At 39.4% G+C, this 18681-nt stretch overlaps 1 protein-coding gene across 2 annotated transcripts in view; it reads left to right on the top strand.

The window, feature by feature from the left end:
• Nucleotides 1-10190: 10190 nt before the first annotated feature.
• LOC135753283 (GTPase IMAP family member 8-like) overlaps nt 10191-18681 on the top strand; it is a 36247-nt gene continuing 27756 nt past the window's right edge. Inside the window, exon 1 of one of the 2 annotated variants that reach the window (XM_065271318.1) lies at nt 10191-10311. In XM_065271318.1, coding sequence (XP_065127390.1) covers nt 10266-10311 — 46 coding nt within the window. In that variant the 5' untranslated portion in view covers nt 10191-10265. The remainder of the gene's footprint in view (nt 10312-18681) is intronic. The other variant, XM_065271319.1, reaches the window with a different exon arrangement.

The following is an 18681-nucleotide window of genomic DNA, read 5'->3' as shown; positions in this document are numbered from 1 at the left end:
CGCAACTCTGGACCTGACTGGAGCTGGACCGGACACACTTAACCGCATGTGCGTACAGAAATCTGCTCACTTGAGCACCTTTTTGCGGTTAAATTGTTTAACCATTTAAACAATTGCAAGCCTTTGAAACATGTTAATGATAAACTTACCCTATTTAAATAGCATATTAATCCGCGAATTGCATGCGAGCCGAACCACGGATCCGTCACAGCACTACCCAAAGCTTCAGATGAATGGCACAGCAGTTGGTGCAGTCGACATTTATGTTCGCGGCCGCACGCGCGGAGAAGATACGTCACATGTTACATTATGGGCAGGTTGTAGGTAACGGAGGGAGGGGTATGACAGCATGCTCATCAGACGTTTCCTAAAAATAAACATTGTTCACGAGTCGCGCGGCTTGAGTTGAGTCTGAAGTCTTTGAGGACGAGTCTCAAGTCGAGTCTGAAGTCTCTGTGTGTGCGACTTAAGTCGCACTCGAGTCCGAGTCTCAAACTCGAGTCCATCTCTGCTTCAGGAGGTGGTCTGGGACGCATTTCAGACGAAACTGGACAAGTGTAAATACATCTGGTTGATAAAACCACATCTTTCAGTGCATAACTCCTCCCAGACGTAAGCACGTCACCCAAAAGTTAGCCGTCAAAGAGACAAACAAACAAAGACGACACGCTCATTGCTTTATGGAGCGACGACAGTGGGTAAAAAAGCTTCCTAGAACCAATAAAAGAGTCTGATGACAAACTCAAATGGTAAACAAAGAAATAAAACTTTGAAAGAGAGTTTTGTGAACGATTTTCCCATCATGGACCTGTATGTTAAATCACCGCTTCGTCACTCTCCTGCTGCGCTGTACTGCGAGCAAGGAGACGCGCGTCCCCTGCCCAACATACAGTACAACATACAGTAAGTGCTGCCTTCTGTTGCATAAACGTCGTCTTAAGTTTTTTAAGGCGGAGTAATAAATAGTGTATTTGCATTTTGGGCAGGAGTAAAAGATCAGATTCAAATCCATTTTGCCAAGACGCATTTATGTGGCCAAATGTAAATGGAACAGTTTTAACAAACAGATTAGAGAAACCACATGAAGTGACCAGGTGTAAAAAGCCCCTTATAGACTTGGGCTTGAGTAGGCTACTTGCTGGTGGCAAGCTTCTCATTTCAAGCTTCTCATAAGCAGCTATCACTTTCAACCACATCCAGAGGTAGTCGAAACCACTTTCGGCTTTGGAGTTGCGGAACGCATATGTGGTTGAATGTGTTCGAACAGCCAAACGCGACCGCCTTCTCTCCGCCCATTTATCTAATCTGAGGCATTTATCTAATCTGAGGTATTAAACACAAGTTTTACGTCTTTTTTTGACTTCTGCCGTGAACATACGGTGAACAGTGCTATTTTTAGCCTTTCTTTGATACAACTAAAGCGGCTGATCTCCGTAGTTTCGTTTTGAAAGCGTGTGAAAGTTGCGCGATCCTATTTCATCAATTGCGCTGAAAATTCAGAGAAAGCTCTTACATACACACATACAAAACACTGTGCAGCACCTTTACTTGCTAAACAAGCAGTGGACTCCGACATAATATTAGTTTGCGTCCATATAAACTCATCATTACTCCCACTCGCGTTTGAATGACAGCAGAGAGACTCGCCCACCGTCTCACGGACCGTCCCCTCACAGTATTCAGGACAGAAGGGGTCGAAAGTGGACAAAAGAGACAGATTTAAATACCAGGTGTAAACATAATGTGTCTTTCTCGTCCACTTGTGATCCGATCGATGAAAACACATCTTAATACCAAGTGTAAACAGCCCCTTTGACATGTGTAACCTTAATAAATTGACACCTAGATTAAAGGTGCATTGAAATAATCTGTTAAATTATTCTTTGATATTTACGTTGAAGGTATGTGACTTTATTAAGTTCAAAAATTATCCAGAAACGTTTTTACATGTCCATTTACAACCCTAGGATTTGTCATTTGAATGAAATAGTCTATTTTTGTCCTATTTGAAAGGGTCATGAATAATAATGTTGAGCTCAGCTCTGATTTTCTCTGAGGCTCATGTCAGTAGCTTACTAGTGTTAATTTCGTCGGAGGAGACGAGACTAAATATGTTCGTCAACTACCTTTTTTTCCATGACTAAGACAAGATGATGACGAGACTGCATAGATGTCCAAAAGTGCTAACTAAAACGAAATTAACATGCATTATTGTTGACGAAAAAAGACTAAAAGAGACTAAAATTATGAGACTTTTAGTCGACTAAAACTAAAACTAACAAGGACATTTGGTACAAGACTAAATTAAAAATAGGTGACAAAATTAACACTATAGCTCACATTAGTAAACAGACCTTATATTTTGAGCCTGTATCAGACAAAAATACAGATTTTGAGGAACAACAAATTGTTAACTTGTAACGCTCCGCTATTATTATAAGTCATGGAGTGTACAAAAAATAAAGGGGAAGATGCTCTCCTTTAAAACAGTAAAATATGATAGCAGAATATTATGACACAGACACCAAAAACCTTTTAACTTGCCCAAGTGTATTTGTCACGTATTCTCTAACTCTATAAATACTAAATACAACGACGATGATTCAGGAGGAAACAGGATACTTTATTTAACTCACACAACGATGACGAGGAGCAGCTTCACATTAGACATATACACATTCAACATTCACAATTAACGACTGACAAGGGAAAGACACATGAGGGCAGAATATACTGTAGAGGGTAAGCAACTAATTAAACAGAACAATGATCAGGTGAGAGAACTTAACTATAATGAAACACAGGAGTGGCTAATAATGATAAAATGAGATAAATGAACTAAACAAGATGATTAACATTGAATAGAAATGAATGAAACACAAAACCCTGAAAGTATTATACAAAAGAAACAAATATATACAATAACAAATATAAAAGACAAACAACGATTTCCACGTAATACCGTGATTGTGCGTGTATGTGTGTGCGTGAAAGTCTCAAGTCCAGTATATTTACAAGTGCGGATAAGGCCCACCGGTGATGATAGCAACCAGCAGCATAATCCAAAAAAGTGAGTGTGAAGGTGTCTTCCCAGGTGAATTATCCAAACAAACGATTAATTCCTCAGGGAAAGATAATCCTCACAATGACAGCAAATGTACACAGTGTAATCAGCGATCACCTACCAACCATAAAACACGCGTGTCCCGCACGCCGCAACCGGCGCCATGTACATAACGGAAGTCACCGGCCACCTCACACGTGACGTGAGATTGCCGTGCAAATTCTCTCGATAGCGAGAGACGGGACAAAACACTAAACGGAAGGGACAAAAACAGTACAGGTGGAAATAATAAAGACATTTAACAACACGCTAATATTAACAGCATATAAATAGTCCTCTCCATATGTGGCTACGCTACAAACATATAGAACTTCCCCTTAAACGCTAGCATAAAGCATTAATTAGATTGTAGCCCTAACTCCAACCACGACTTTGTTTTTAGCATTTTAACAACTCTGTAAACAATTTAATGTGTAATTTAATGTTGGGGCGTACATCTTTGATTGGTCTGTTTTCAAGCAGTCTTTTGTGCACGAGGTTTACATAAAAATTAGGAAACAAACCTGTGTGCAGGTCTATGCAGGTGTAGGTAAATACAGTTTTTCAATCTATGGCACCTTTAATATAATGACATAATTTGCGTCCCCACCAATGTTCAAATAAAAACTGTGGCCTTGCATATATGAATCATTCTTTTTTTTATGCGCTGGCAACTGATAGTCGTATTAGGCCAATACCACTGATCTAAGAACAAGTAAGATTTATTAAGGCCTTAAAGCGAATTATATATTTATTATTGGTATATTATTTTCACAGCGTATTTGTTAGTTTTCATGAAATATAAAACGTCAACATGCTCAGATGAATAAAATCAGCCCTTTTCTTTATTTTGCATTATAGGCGCTTTAGCACAGGCTGCTTTAAAATGGTCTTTGCCAGCTCTGGGGTAAAATTATTTTGCTTTTTAAACATTTGGAGTTTTTTTTGCCACAAGTGCTGGATTTATATTTTTCTCCATTTCAACGTTAATAAAGGTTTCAGAAAATTGCTGTTGTTTAGTTTAGTTTAGTTTTATTTAAAATTTGACAAGACAGGACATTGCAGAACAAAACCCTGAAATGTGTCAAACATACACATACTCCAAGAAAAAAAAGGGAAAAAAATGTCTAAAATTGTATATATATATATATATATATATATATAAATAACACAGATACACAGATAAGTCATCTATTCAGCAATTTTAGAGCACGAGGAATAAAGGAAAGTTCATGGTGTTTAGTTTTACTTCTGGTTACATCAAATGTTCTGCGCCGCCGAAGAGAATAAGCAGGAGTAGAAGCCATAGGCAGGAAGCAGTGCAGCGGTGACAAACTATCCTTGAGTGTCTTAGTAAGAGTACGTATTGTGGCTTCCTCACGCCTCTCATTTAGTGTCGGGAGAGTTGAAGACGGAATACCTATTATCCGACAACACCGCTTTTGAATCCTCTCCAACTCCTCAGAGAGACTTTTAGGAAGTCCACCCCATAATGAACTAGCTACTCGAGATCTGGCCGAATAAAGGTCAAATATACTTGCACTAAAGCATCCACAAGGAAGTCCAGCTTTTTTTGCAGCACAAAGATAATGTATTCTGGGGCGTGCCTTCGAAATCATGTACTTAATACTTAACAGCAACTTAACAGTTGTTGAACAGCGCTTGCTCTGCAATTGTTCTCACAGTTAACTGAAGTCATACGCCGATCAATCTGCGCATTAAGTTGAGCACCTACTGTTTGTAATAACTTGATTCTGATTGGCCAGTGCAACATGCATACGTCATGCAATCAACACGCTTGTTTAACCTTCAGGCTGACAGCTTGCATTAGCCTCTTTTGTCCGATGTGCAACACAAAGGTTTGAAGTTTGACTAATACAACAATATAATTACATTTAATATCTTTCAAAATTCCCACCGGCCCACGAAGCCCACAGATGGCCAGTACTTGTCTTTCACCATAAAGTTATTATGGTCCCATAAAATTGGCATATTTAACAATACAGTTCAAGACTTTGCATTGTCAGCTCAGTTGGAGGCACTATATCTCAGCCCTTTGGGGTGCGTTGAAACTTACACTGCAGGTGGTCTGTAGAGTTTTCTAAATAAAACCCCAGGTTCCTCAAATGCTTTTTCTCCAGTCAGTTTTGCAAGAACCTAAACTGTAGGTTTACTATTACTTTAATTAAACCTACTTGTTTTACTCATATTATAATCATATTAGAAACTGTAGATGGGTGTCCATCACACTAGCTGGATTTTCAATGAAAACGTGAAGCGAATCTTTTCAAAATTCGCAAAAAAAGAAAAACAAACAAATGCAAATTAGATGTGTTTTCATCAAGTTGTTTGAGTGAATGTGTCACGGTAGGATAAGTCTATCGTGACTTTCTGTGTTTTGTTTGTCTGTGTGACTGAAGCATGAGTGTGTGCGTGTCTGTTTGCTAATTATCTGAGTGAGTGCAGGTGCGCGTGATTGCTTTGCTCCAGCTGGTGGTAGTTACCCAGCCAGCATATATACTCATCCATTCTCTCCTCTCACTGCCAGATGATTTCACTACAAGCTTGTTCTAGTCGCTCTGTCTTCGTGTGTTCCAGTGTCTCGTCTTCATGTGGATTTATGCTCGTTTGTGTATCCGGTTTGTCTCCCTCACACAGCATTCACCCACAAGCACCTGGACTTGCCACAGTAGCCTTTGTCTGTCCTTGAACTGCCCATCATATCATCTGTTTCATTGTCATTAATAAACTGTTTACCTTTCACCTGCATTTGCCTCCTATCTTTTGTACCTGTCGTCACAGAATCATCTGGCCGTATCATGGAAGCAGCAGGAAAAGGATCCCCGGCTCGGTTTGAAGAATTTATCACTGCAGCTATACATCGTTTCACCACACAGGACAACAGGATTGAGGAACTGAGCCGGGCGATGAAGGATATGACAGACAAAGTGTCCGAGCTCACCCAAGCGATCAAACAGCTGTCGCTACCCACTGCGCCACCCGCACCGACTGTTCCTCACACACCACCTGCGAGCGTTTCCCGACAGGAACCTAAGTTATCCACGCCTGAGAAGTATGCAGGTGATCCTGAGTTCTGTAGACCATTTCTATCACAATGTGCTCTGCATTTCTTTCTCCAGCCTCAGACCTATCCGACAGAGGAAAGCAAGGTTGGTTTCGTTTTGTCTCTGCTGACCGGGTAGGCGGCGCTATGGGGAACAGCGGTGTGGGAAAACCATGACCCGTGCCCTCAGTCGTTCGAGGCTCTCTCCACCATGATGAAGAGGGTATTTGACCGATCCGCGGTGGGAAGAGATGCAGCGAGGAAGTTGGCCGATCTCCGGCAGGGTAATCGCTCAGTCTTGGATTATGCAATTGAATTTCGCACGCTGGCAGCCGACACTCACTGGAATGAAGAGGCGCAGTGGGATACTTTCCTGCATGGGTTAACCGGCCGCATTCAGCGCGAATTACAACACTGCAAATTACCATCATCTCTCAACGGTGTGATCGACACAGCCATCTGAGCCGACATCCGTTTGAGAAACATTCCAGCTTACGATGATGAGGTTCTGCTCCCCAGTTTTCAGGAAAGACCATCACCCGTGAGAGAGAGAGCGGCCGGTTCGTCCATGCCCGATCCGGAGCCCATGCGGGTGGGTCGAGCTCGGCTTTCCCGGGAGGAGAGGATTCGCCGCAGATCACGGGGTCTTTGCCTCTACTGCGGGGAGGCCGGACATCTACTCCATCGGTGTCCGGTAAAAGGCAACGCCGGGGAGTAAATCTGGGGCTACTCGGCTACTCTCGGGCGGAATTTCCACCACAAAGACCTCAGCAACATCCACTCTCCTCCCGGTGAGCTACGGTGGCAAAGGACACATCTCACCTGTGACGCACTGTTGGATTCGGGAGCCGAGGGGAATTTAATCGACCATCATCTCGCACGTAAGCTCAAAGTTCCATTGACTGTACTTTCCAAACCCATTTCACCTTTTGCACTTAATGGAAGTGAACTTTCTGTTATCACGCATATCACGGACCCTGTCAATATATGTGTTTCTGGCAATCACTCCGAAACTTTACAGTTTTACGTTACGGTTTCCCCTCTGGCTCCCGTTGTACTTGGACATTCCTGGCTGTTGAAACACAACCCGTCTGTCAACTGGAAGCTGGGTACTATCATTGGTTGGAGTGAAGATTGTCATAAGTCTTGTCTTGTCTCTGCTTGTGTACCTGTCTCTGCGTCTGTGTTTCAGGAGGAAACGATGGACTTAACTAACGTGCCCGTGGAGTACCAGGACCTGAAGGGAGTTTTCAGTAAGTCCAGGGCCGCTTCTCTTCCTCCACATCGTCCCTATGACTGTGCTATAGAGTTACTGCCAGGTACGTCTCCGTCTAAAGGCAAACTTTACTCTCTTTCTGTTCCTGAGATGGAGGCCATGGAGAAATATATTTCTGATTCTCTAGCAACGGGGTTCATCCGTCCTTCCTCTTCTCCAGCGGGGGCGGGGTTATTTTTTGTTGGTAAGAAGGATGGATCCTTGCAACCTTGCATTGATTACCGGGGGTTGAATAACATTACGGTAAAGAATATGTATCCTTTGCCGTTAATGTCTTCAGCCTTCGAGAGGTTGCAAGGAGCGTCCGTCTTCACAAAATTGGATTTACGTAATGCTTATAATTTGGTCCGCATAAGGGAGGGGGATGAATGGAAAACTGCATTTAACACCCCTAGAGGCCATTTTGAGTACTGCGTGATGCCTTTCGGATTATCTAACTCGCCAGTGGTTTTCCAAGCACTCGTTAATGACGTGTTGCGAGACATGGTCGACCAGTTTCTGTATGTCTACCTGGATGACATACTGATTTTTTCTACATCTCTCCAGGAACATGTGCAACACGTACAACGAGTGCTTCTCAGGTTGCTAGAGAATGGGCTTTTTGTCAAGGCGGAGAAATGCGAATTTCATGCAGTCTGTTACCTTTCTAGGGCACATCATTTCAACTGAGGGTGTCCGTATGGATCCGGAGAAGGTTAAGGCTGTGGTGGATTGGCCATCTCCAAAGTCTCGCAAGGACCTGCAGAGATTTCTGGGGTTCGCCAATTTTTACCGGCGTTTTATTCGCAATTTCAGCCAACTAGCCGCACCTCTGAACGCCTTGACCTCCCCTAGTACTGCGTTCAGGTGGTCGGATGCAGCTCAGGCTGCATTCTCCAAACTGAAAGGCTGCTTCGTTTCAGCCCCGATTCTCGTGGCCCCTGATCGTAAACGTCAGTTCATAGTGGAGGTCGATGCGTCAGATGTGGGGGTAGGAGCCGTGTTATCCCAACGCACATCCTCAGACGGAAAGGTGCATCCCTGCGCGTTTTATTCTCATCGCTTATCGCCTGCTGAACGTAATTATGACATTGGTAATCGGGAGTTGTTGGCAGTTAAACTAGCACTGGAAGAATGGCGTCATTGGCTAGAGGGGTCGGGTGTGCCTTTCGTAGTTTACACTGATCACAAGAACTTAGAATACATCAAATCAGCCAAATGTTTGAACTCTAGGCAGACTCGGTGGGCATTATTTTTCGGTCGTTTCGATTTCACATTGTCCTACCGTCCAGGTTCTAAAAACACCAAACCTGATGCTTTATCCCGTATTTTTGAGCGTTCCGATCGTGTTTCCACTCCCGAGCCCATTTTACAGGATACTCTATTCATCTCCGCGCTCTCATGGGAGATCGAATCGAAGGTGACTAAAGCCTTAGAAGGGGTAACGCCCCCGACTCGTTGCCCACCGAACCGTTTATTTGTGCCAGAGGGACTGAGATCAGATGTACTGAAATGGAGTCATAATTCCAGTGTAGCTTGCCATCCAGGGGTTAGTCGAACCAAGTTTCTGGTTAAGCAACGATTCTGGTGGCCAGGGATGGCTCACGACACACATGATTTTGTATTGGCTTGTTCGGTTTGTGCTGTGGGTAAGTCATCTAATCATCCTCCCGATGGGTTACTCAGACCGCTGCCTGTCCCTTCGAGACCCTGGTCCCATATTTCGCTAGACTTTATTACCGCGCTTATAACTCAGAATATTCCGATGCGTTCCATCTAGAATAAGTTGACTCCCAAATTTGTTGGCCCATTTTCTGTTGCGAAGATCATTAACCCAGTAACAGTCCGCCTTAATCTTCCTCCTGTGTACAGACGAATTCATCTGGTTTTTCACATTTCCAAAATTAAACCCGTGTTTAAATCTCGTCTTAATCCGCCTGTCCCAGTTCCCTCCCCCGCCTCGTCTCGTAAATGGGGAACCAACTTATTCGATTAATCGTATTCTGGACTCCAGACGGAGGGGACGCGGATTTCAGTACTTGGTGGATTGGAAAGGTTACGGTCCGGAGGAAAGAAGTTGGGTCCCTGCCCGGGACATATTGGATCACTCCCTTATTGATGATTTCCATCACAGGTCAAGGAGCCCGAGAACGTCAGGTGACGTCCTTGGGGGAGGGGGTACTGTCACGGTAGGATAAGTCTATCGTGACTTTCTGTGTTTTGTTTGTCTGTGTGACTGAAGCATGAGTGCGTGCGTGTCTGTTTGCTAATTATCTGAGTGAGTGCAGGTGCGCGTGATTGTGTATCCGGTTTGTCTCCGTCACACAGCATTCACCCACAAGCACCTGGACCTGCCACCGTAGCCTTTGTCTGTCCTTGGACTGCCAATCATCTGTTTCATTGTCATTAATAAACTGTTTACCTTTCACCTGCATTTGCCTCCTATCTTTTGTACCTGTCGTCACAGAATGACAGTGGTATTGGTAACCTAGTAACCAACAGTAAATAAGGAATGCTTAGAAAATGAAAAGAGGACTGCATTTAGTTATGATTTGGTAAGTTGTAAATTTACTAGCACTGCAGCTTGTAATTGCCAAACTGAATTTGTCAATTAAACATGCCTTGTATTTTTTGTTTGTTTGATTTTTGCGAAGTTAAAAAAACATCAACTTGAGGCTTAGGTTCCAATGTTTTGGCTTGTTGTCTTTATAAGCATTTACAAATTACGCAACCCCCAAAAATGAAGAAATACCTGTTATATGACATGTTTGACTGATGTGTGTTGGAGCATTACATTATTTCAGTTTATTTTTTAACAGAGTTTATGCAGTAAGCAGGTGAAGATGGAGACCAAAAGACAGTTTCATGAAATACAACCACAATATCCAGGTGAGGAAAGACTCTTGTTTACTCTTGTATACGTGATGTTTGTTGTACCTTACAATAATAATATATATTTGCATAAAATAGTAACTTTTATCTTTTTGTGTATAATTTAACAACACCTTAATCTACAATACATCAGAGCTTATTTCTGATAAATCTCATATAAATTATAATAATAATGGTAATTTAAATGGTATTCACATTTCAAAATCATCTCTACACACAAAGTTTGTACATGAGCCATGACATATCATGAGATTTGTATTAAAGAGGATAATAAGATATTATTATTTACATTATTAGTAGGTATAGTTATTTTGTGTCCCAACAATTTTAGACTATTGTTCTGCTTTATGTAATATGACTGTCCATGGGCAAAGTTAAATCTTCTGCTCTTACTAATATAAAAATACAAACAACAAATGTATTTGAGTTCAGCAGATCATCATGTCAAATTCTATTAATAGTTTACAAGTAACCACAAGTCCCACTCTTGCAGGAACACCGACCTGGAAGGAAGAAAAAGATTTTCTTCCTCCCTCTGCAAAAAAACAGAAACTATTTAAAATACCAACAGAACAGAATACTCTTATATTATTAAACTGCATATACCAAATATTTCTACATTTACTTTCAATATTTCATCCCATCCCATGAAAAACATGCTGGGATCTAGAAATCCTCTGCCTACTTTCATTATTTTAACACAGCAAAAACCAAGTCAAATGATTCAAGATGACTGATACACTCATGATGTGATGTCATGATGTGAAACACTATCCGCTCGTACTTCTGCTCAGAGCGCACAAATGCAGTCACATGAACAGGGCTTGGGATAAGCGCTCGCTCGACTCTCTCTATGCTCACGGAACTGCACAACACTCACTCGATTGTCAAGTTGACTTTACAGTTTTTCTCGATTGCTTAAACACTATAACCAGGCTTTTGAACTAAAATTTCAAAACCATAACGGCATTTTTCAAGAAGCACAATAATTTTGCTGCACTATAAACACCACTCCCCTGCTTTAACACATGAGTTAAATTTGGTGAACTTTTACTTCAAAACTACACACAAATCACATTTCTCAGTGCTTACACCATCTGGTCATATGGAAAGCACTAGCATTTAATACTGTTCACGCAAGTCAACACAGATTAGGCTCAATTAGCAAACAAATACCAAGGTGGAAACACTAAGGGCCCAATTTTATGATTTAAACACATGGACTAAAGCGCACAGCGCACGGTCTAAATGGGCATGTCCGAATACACTTTTGCTAATTTAACGACAGGAAAAATTATTTGTGTGCCGAGCACACTGTCGAAAAGGGTTGTTCCTATTGTTTTAATAAGTAATGGGAGTATTTTGGGCGTAACGTGCAATAAACCAATGAGAGTATCAGCTCTCATCCCCTTTAAAATCCAGTTGCGCTGGCGCTATGTCTAATCCCTATTTAGATGACGGACTTTGTAAACTGAAAAAAACTAAGCGGAGGAAGAAGACCACCAGTTTAAGATCATGTTAAATAAATGTGTTGTTTTTCAACATGTTGTTTTTGAAATTCTTTTTTTATTATAACCTTTAAAACTTGTTTTCTTTTAGTCAAGGAAGTAAAAATAGCAAGCTTTTAATTGTTGTTAATGTTTGGCTATCCAACATCATCAAAAAATAATTTACAGATATGTAAGAAAAGGTTTGTACTAAATACTTTAATTGTAACAAACAGGAGATAAAGTTACAAAAGTGCGGAGAGCCGAAGCGTTTCAGCACTTAAAAGCATTTATGTCCAAGAGACTCAAAAATAATATTTTACATTTTAATCCTTTACCCACTGAGCAAGGCGTCTCAAAAAGACGTAATTTCGACGTCCCATGAGGAGCCAGAATGAAAGTTTTTATGACGTCTTTTTATGACATGTTCTGAACATCCGATATTGATGTCAATTGGACCTCCACACAAAGTAAAACTATTATAATGTGTTTTTGAAATAACATGTATATATATATATATATATATAATCTTTATACATGAATAAATGTTCAAAAATATTGTTTATAGATAATTACGAGTTTCACCTTACAGTTTTTACCAGTTGCTTACACACGTTTTCAAAACTAAGTCTCCTTTTTCAAAACTCTACACACAATTCTCAAAACTGCACACACAAAATGCAAAATAGCACATATCTCCTTCAAAATGCAACACTGTATTCAAAATGCCACAAACACATGTCAGAATGAAGCATTTGCATTAAATTGCAAACACTTTTTTTATAATAATAAATTTTTGGATATACCATCTAAACACTTTTGTTCTAAATATAAAGCTCTTTGGTCTTTCATAGCCTTATATCTACATTTCAAAACAATGTTCTACAGTGAAAGTAATCTGCTGAGAGGGGTAACAAGTACACCGAAAACGCCAATGCAATGTAGAAACAGAAAATATTTATTAGTCCAAACATTACTGTTGTATACATTAGCATACAACAAAACTATAAACATGTAAACCAAAAGTATATTCTTTACAGTAGAATACAGTAAATTGTGTGTGGGGTCCTGTTCCAGGAATTCGCAGGGGGGGTGGGGTGCAGATTGCCAAAACAGGTAATCTGACCTTTGACCTATTTATAGGCCTATCTATACTACTGTAAAGTGAAGCAGCGATTGGTAAGTGATCAGTAAAGCAATTAGTGTTTGCACATGTGAGGAGTGTGTCTGTGTGACCTGGTGAATAAGTGTAGCATTTTGATTGGTTGTGTTTGGAAAAGGAAATCAAGTCACTTTCTCATAGATCTTTGTGTTTTAGGTAGAGAATTGTGTGTAGTGTTTTGAAAAAAGTGTTTTATGCAATTGAAAACTGAGTCAAAGGCTGAGAAATAGCTTATGGTTTTGAAGATTTGGCATGTAGTTTTGCACTTTGAGTGAGATGTTTCAAAAATCGTGTGACATGAAAAGATTTTGTGTGTAAGCAATCGTAAAAAACTGTAATTAACTGCAATCTTGCTCTCTCTCTCTCTCTCTCTCTCTCTCTCTCTCTCTCTCTCTCTGTGCGCGTGTGTGTGTAATGAGTGGAGCGTGGCTGGAGAGTGTGTGATAGCGGTGAAAGGTACGAGTGTTTGAAAAAATTTTTCTACCCTTTTCTATTTCTTGGTAATGTTTTCTAGTAGATATATTAAGTTCTAGTATTAAGTGAAGGAAGGGTGTTTTCTGGCGGGGGGAGTTTTTACTCCCAGTTAGTATACTCGGAGATGGCTGCTCCAGGTGCGGAGAGTTTAGAGTTTCTAACGAGGCGACATGGGGTAAAAATTGATTCTCCGTGATTCAGACGAATCGGAAGATTGCAATAGCAAAGATGACGCTATGCTAAATACAGAGGATGATGTTTCTGTGTTGGGAGATGGAGAATGTTTTTTTAAAATTCCCCAAAAAAGGAAGTGGATAGAATGCCATGTGGATAATCAAACAAAAAGAATAGATGCTATTCGCATGAGTCAGACCGACACAGAGAGCGAAAGTGAAATGTCAGAATGTAGTGTCACTGCTAGCTTGCCTCAAGGTGGATTCTCTAGTAGAACATATACTGTTGATGACATTAAGGGTTTCTTGAAAGTCACGAAAAATGTGAAAAAAGTAAAAATAGGGGAGTATTTTCCAGACATAATACAGTTTATTGAGAAAGTAAAAATTTTCACAAGTGAAAGCTGTTTTACTAATCAAGAAGTTTACCGGTTAAAAAAAATTCTGACGAAGTTAAGTAGTCAGTCAGGTGGACTCAGCGAAAATAGCCAGAATGTATAAATTGCAACATCTTTTGTTTTCCTTTTGTTTCTTTTGCTCTTTGCTTTATTTTCTAGTTGGGGAAAGTAAATCTTGCATCCTTAAATGTTAATGGAGCAAGAGATTTTAAGAAGAGAGCTCAAGTATTTGAATTAATGAAACAGAAGAATATTGATGTGTTGTTTGTACAGGAGACTCATAGTGATATATCTAATGCTGTAGAGTGGATAAAAGAATTTGATGGTTTGGTAATTCTAAGCCACTATACTTCATTGAGTTGTGGAGTTGCTGTATTATTTTCCAAAAAATTTATTCCAATTTCATACGATGTAGAAGAAATAATTAAAGGAAAAATGTTGAAGGTTAAAGCTGTATTTGAAAATAGTTGTTTTGTTTTTGTTTGTGTATACGTTCCAACCATGGCACTTGAAAGAATGCTCTTTTTGAATACTTTGAGTGATGTTTTAACATGATTTGTCCAATGATTGTAATGATGATGATTTTTTAATGTTAGGAGGAGATTTTAATTGTACCGAAAATGTCATAGATAGGAATCATGTTGAACCTCACCTGCAATCTAGAAAGAGGTTGATTCAAATGATAAAGTCTCTTAGTATTACTGATATATGGAGAAATTTCCATGGTATACAGAGACAGTACACTTGGGCTCATGTGCATGACAACCAGATATCGCTGGCAAGGCTTGATAGATTTTATATTTTCAAGCATCATTTAAGTATGCTTAGAGAATGCTCTATTATTCCGGTATGTTTTTCTGATCACAGTTTGATAAAATGTGTTGTGGTAAAAAACTATGTTAAATTTAAAAGCGCCTATTTGCATTTTAATAATACTGTAATTTATTGTCTGACTCTCTTTTTAGAGAAATTTTTAAAGAATTGTGGACAAATGCTAAAGCCATGAAATCCTCTTTCTTAACATTGCAGCAGTGGTGTGATTTTGTGAAGGCACAATTTAAACAATTATGTCAACAATATACTCACAACGCCACAAGACATATTAACTACTCTATGAGTGTATTGGAAGGAGATCTAATGAAGTTACAAGAACTGGCAGAGTCCATAAAAGATGCAATTTATATAGAGCACATAAAAAAGAAAAAGAATTTACTAACTGACATGCTTGGGATGACAGTACAAGGTGCTATAACTAGATCCCGGTTTCAAAGTGCAGAATTAATGGATGCAACTTCAAAATTCTTTTTTAGTCTGGAAAAAAAGAATGGTCAGAAGAAGTTTATTCATGCTTTGAAGTCGGAAAAAGGGGTTTTGTTGACGAATACTCTAGACATTAGAAAAAGAGCTGTACAATTTTACAAAGACTTGTATAAAAGCGAAATTTCCGAAGAACAGGATGATAATTTGTTTTTTGAGAATTTACCACAGATATCTAAGGATGCAAATGATGAAATTAGTAAAGGTTTGAGTCTAGGTGAACTTGAAGATGGCCTTAAAAGAATGGAAAATGGTAGAGCACCTGGTATTGATGGCATTACGATAGAATTTTATAAGTCTTTCTGGGCAGAAGTGGGTCCAGAGTTGCTATCAGTTTTTAATGAGAGTTTGGAAAATGGGCAATTGCCACGAAGCTGCCGGAGAGCAATTATTACTCTATTACCAAAAAAAGGGGATTTAAACCAGTGGTTCTTAACGTTATTCCTGGAGGCCCACTGCCCTGCACATTTTGTATGTCTCCCTTATTTAACACACCTGATTCAAATCATCAGCTCATTAGAAAGGATCTTCATGAACTGAACTGAGTCTGTCAGATAAAAGAGACACACAAAATGTGCAGGGCAGTGGGCCTCCAGGAATAACGTTAAGAACCACTGATTTAAACGACATCATCAATTGGAGACCAGTAAGCTTATTATGTAACGATTATAAAATATTGTCCAAAGCTTTAGCAATCAGATTAGGTGAAGTACTTGAATCTGTTATAAATCCAGATCAGTCATATTGTGTGCCAGGAAGAAGAATCTTCGATAATGTTTCTTTTATTAGAGACATCTTGGATTGTGGAAAACTGTTTGACTTGGAGTTTGGTTTGATATCAATTGATCAAGAGAAGGCTTTCGACAGAGTCAAACATATTTATCTTTGGAGTGTTTTAAAAGCCTTTGGTTTAGTTGTGGCGTTGAGAGTATATTAAAGAGTTATGGTGACTTATGCTCTCCGTTTAAGGTGTATAGAGGTGTCAGACAAGGCTGTGCACTGTCAGGCATGCTATATGCTCTGGCCATTGAACCCCTGTTAAATAAATTAAGATGTGATATGTGTGGACTGTGTATGCCAAACTGTGCCAATACTTTCAAGTTATCAGCTTACGCTGATGATGTCATTGTTATTATCAGTGAACCTAAGGAAGTCAATGTGATGTTGAAGATTTTAGATGATTTTAAAACTCTTTCTTCTGCAAAGGTGAACTGGAAAGAAAGTGAAGCCATACTAGTTGGTATTTGGGCAAAAGGTGAACCAAAACTTCCTGATGGCCTAAAATGGACCAGAGACTGTTTTAAATATTTGGGAGTCTTTTTAGGAAATGAGGCTGCTGTAAAAAAAGAATTTTGAAGCTACTGTTGAAAAAGTTAAAGGGTGATTGGATAAATGGAGGTTTTTACTTCCCAAAATATCCTATAAAGGGCGAATTTTGATTATAAACAACCTAGTTGCCTCTGCGCTATGGCATCGCTTAGCCTGCATAGATCCCCCAGTTGACGTTCTAACGAAAATCCATTTTAATCGACCCAAAAGTGTCTTATATCTACCAAAAGAAGAAGGAGGACTTGGGTTGATACATTTGCAAAGCAGAACGGCTGCATTTCGTCTGCAATATGTCCAGAGACTTTTAATGTGCTCTGTAGAGCCGAGATGGATGGGCGTTGCCTGTGCAATCCTCAGAAGCATTGATGGTTTAGGACTGGATAAAGCCTTATTCTGGCTAGACTCTCAAAGACTAAAACTATGTGATCTTCCAGTCTTTTATCGTAATTTATTTAAAGTCTGGTCTTTATTTAAAAAACACAGGGAAAGCAATGTTGCTTCCCTGTTTTGGTTACTTCAAGAACCTTTGGTTAGTGGCTCACGGTTGGACTTATCATATGAGATGTCATTTGCCATTCCAGAAAGGACTTTGCGTAATGCAAAACTGATAGTAATCAGACATTTACATCAAATGGTGGGATCAGATTTTGAGGATGTGACTTCAATTGCTGATTACTTGGGAATTAAATCCCACCGCATAGTGGCAAGAGCACTGGAAAGTTGGAAATTGGCTTTAACTGGGGAAGAAATAGAACTTTTGGACCAATACTCGAAGGGTTTAATAAACCCCAATTGTAAAGATCCTTTCCCGAACTTGAGTATATCTCCCATTTTGGGAGAGTGCAGAAGTATGTTACTAGATTTTAAAGAAGTCTTGATTGTGGGGTCAAACTTTGCAACTGGTAAAGATCTGTATAAGATCTGTGTTAAAGCTTTTAATAAGAAATTTTTAGACAATAAGAGTGATACACCATGGCGAAATGTACTTAATCTTACTGTTCATGAAAGACCAGCCTGGAGAACCCTGTACAAGTCACCATTAGTAAAAAAAACTGGGGATTTACAGTGGAGACTGTTACATGGTGCCATTGCAGTGAATGCTTTTGTCTCGTTGATTAACTCTGATGTTAGTGAAGGATGTCCTTTTTGTTTGCAAAAAGAGACTCTTTTTCATGCTTTTATGCAGTGTGAGAGGTTAAAGCCTTGTTTTGATATGTTGATGAGTTTTTTTGCCTCCTTTGAAACAGTTTTTTCAATGAAAGTGTTTATTTGTGGGGTTAAATATGTGCAAAAACATTGTCACAAGGCTCAATTGTTGAATTTTCTGATAGGTCAAGCAAAAATGGCAATTTGCACCACAAGAAAGGATAAAGTTGAGAAAAATGTCTGTAACAGTTTGGAAGCAATCTTCGTAAAATTAGTGAAATCGAGGATTTTGATTGATTATCATTACTACAGATTAATGCATGATCTTATATCTTTTGAGACAATTTGGTGTCTAAATAAGAGCCTATGTGATATTGTTGAAGAAGAGTTGTATTTCTATTTTTAGAAGGTTTTAAGTGTTTTTAATTTTAATGGTGTTGATTGTTGTTATGTGTTAGTGGTTGGAATGTAAATTATTTTGTAATAAATTGTAATAAAATAGGGTTTTGAAAAATCAAATCTCTCGCACTCTCTCTCTTTCACTCACTCTCACACTCTCTCTCACTCACTCTCTCTGTCATTCAATAATTGAAGTGAAGTGACGTGAACTCACTCTCCCTCCCACGCTTGCTCTCGTTGGATAATTGTTACATGTACATTCTCTAAAACAATGTCATCACCATTACAAAAAGTTGTTTAACAGCATTGTTTTGAATTAGGACCATACTGACTTACTGACTAAACAAACCAAAATCACTTTATTTTTGTCATTTCTTACACTCATTTTTGAGAATTTACAAGATTCTGATGTTTAATTGAACATGTTTGTCACCATCATGATGATCAGTGGTTCCTTTAGTTGGGTAGTTGACTCTTTGTTT

The sequence above is a fragment of the Paramisgurnus dabryanus genome, chromosome 11 (genome assembly GCF_030506205.2).
Source record: "Paramisgurnus dabryanus chromosome 11, PD_genome_1.1, whole genome shotgun sequence".
NCBI classification, from domain to species: Eukaryota; Metazoa; Chordata; class Actinopteri; order Cypriniformes; family Cobitidae; genus Paramisgurnus; species Paramisgurnus dabryanus.
Note: the sequence above shows the minus strand (reverse complement) of the source record. Positions and strands in the feature narration are given on the sequence as shown.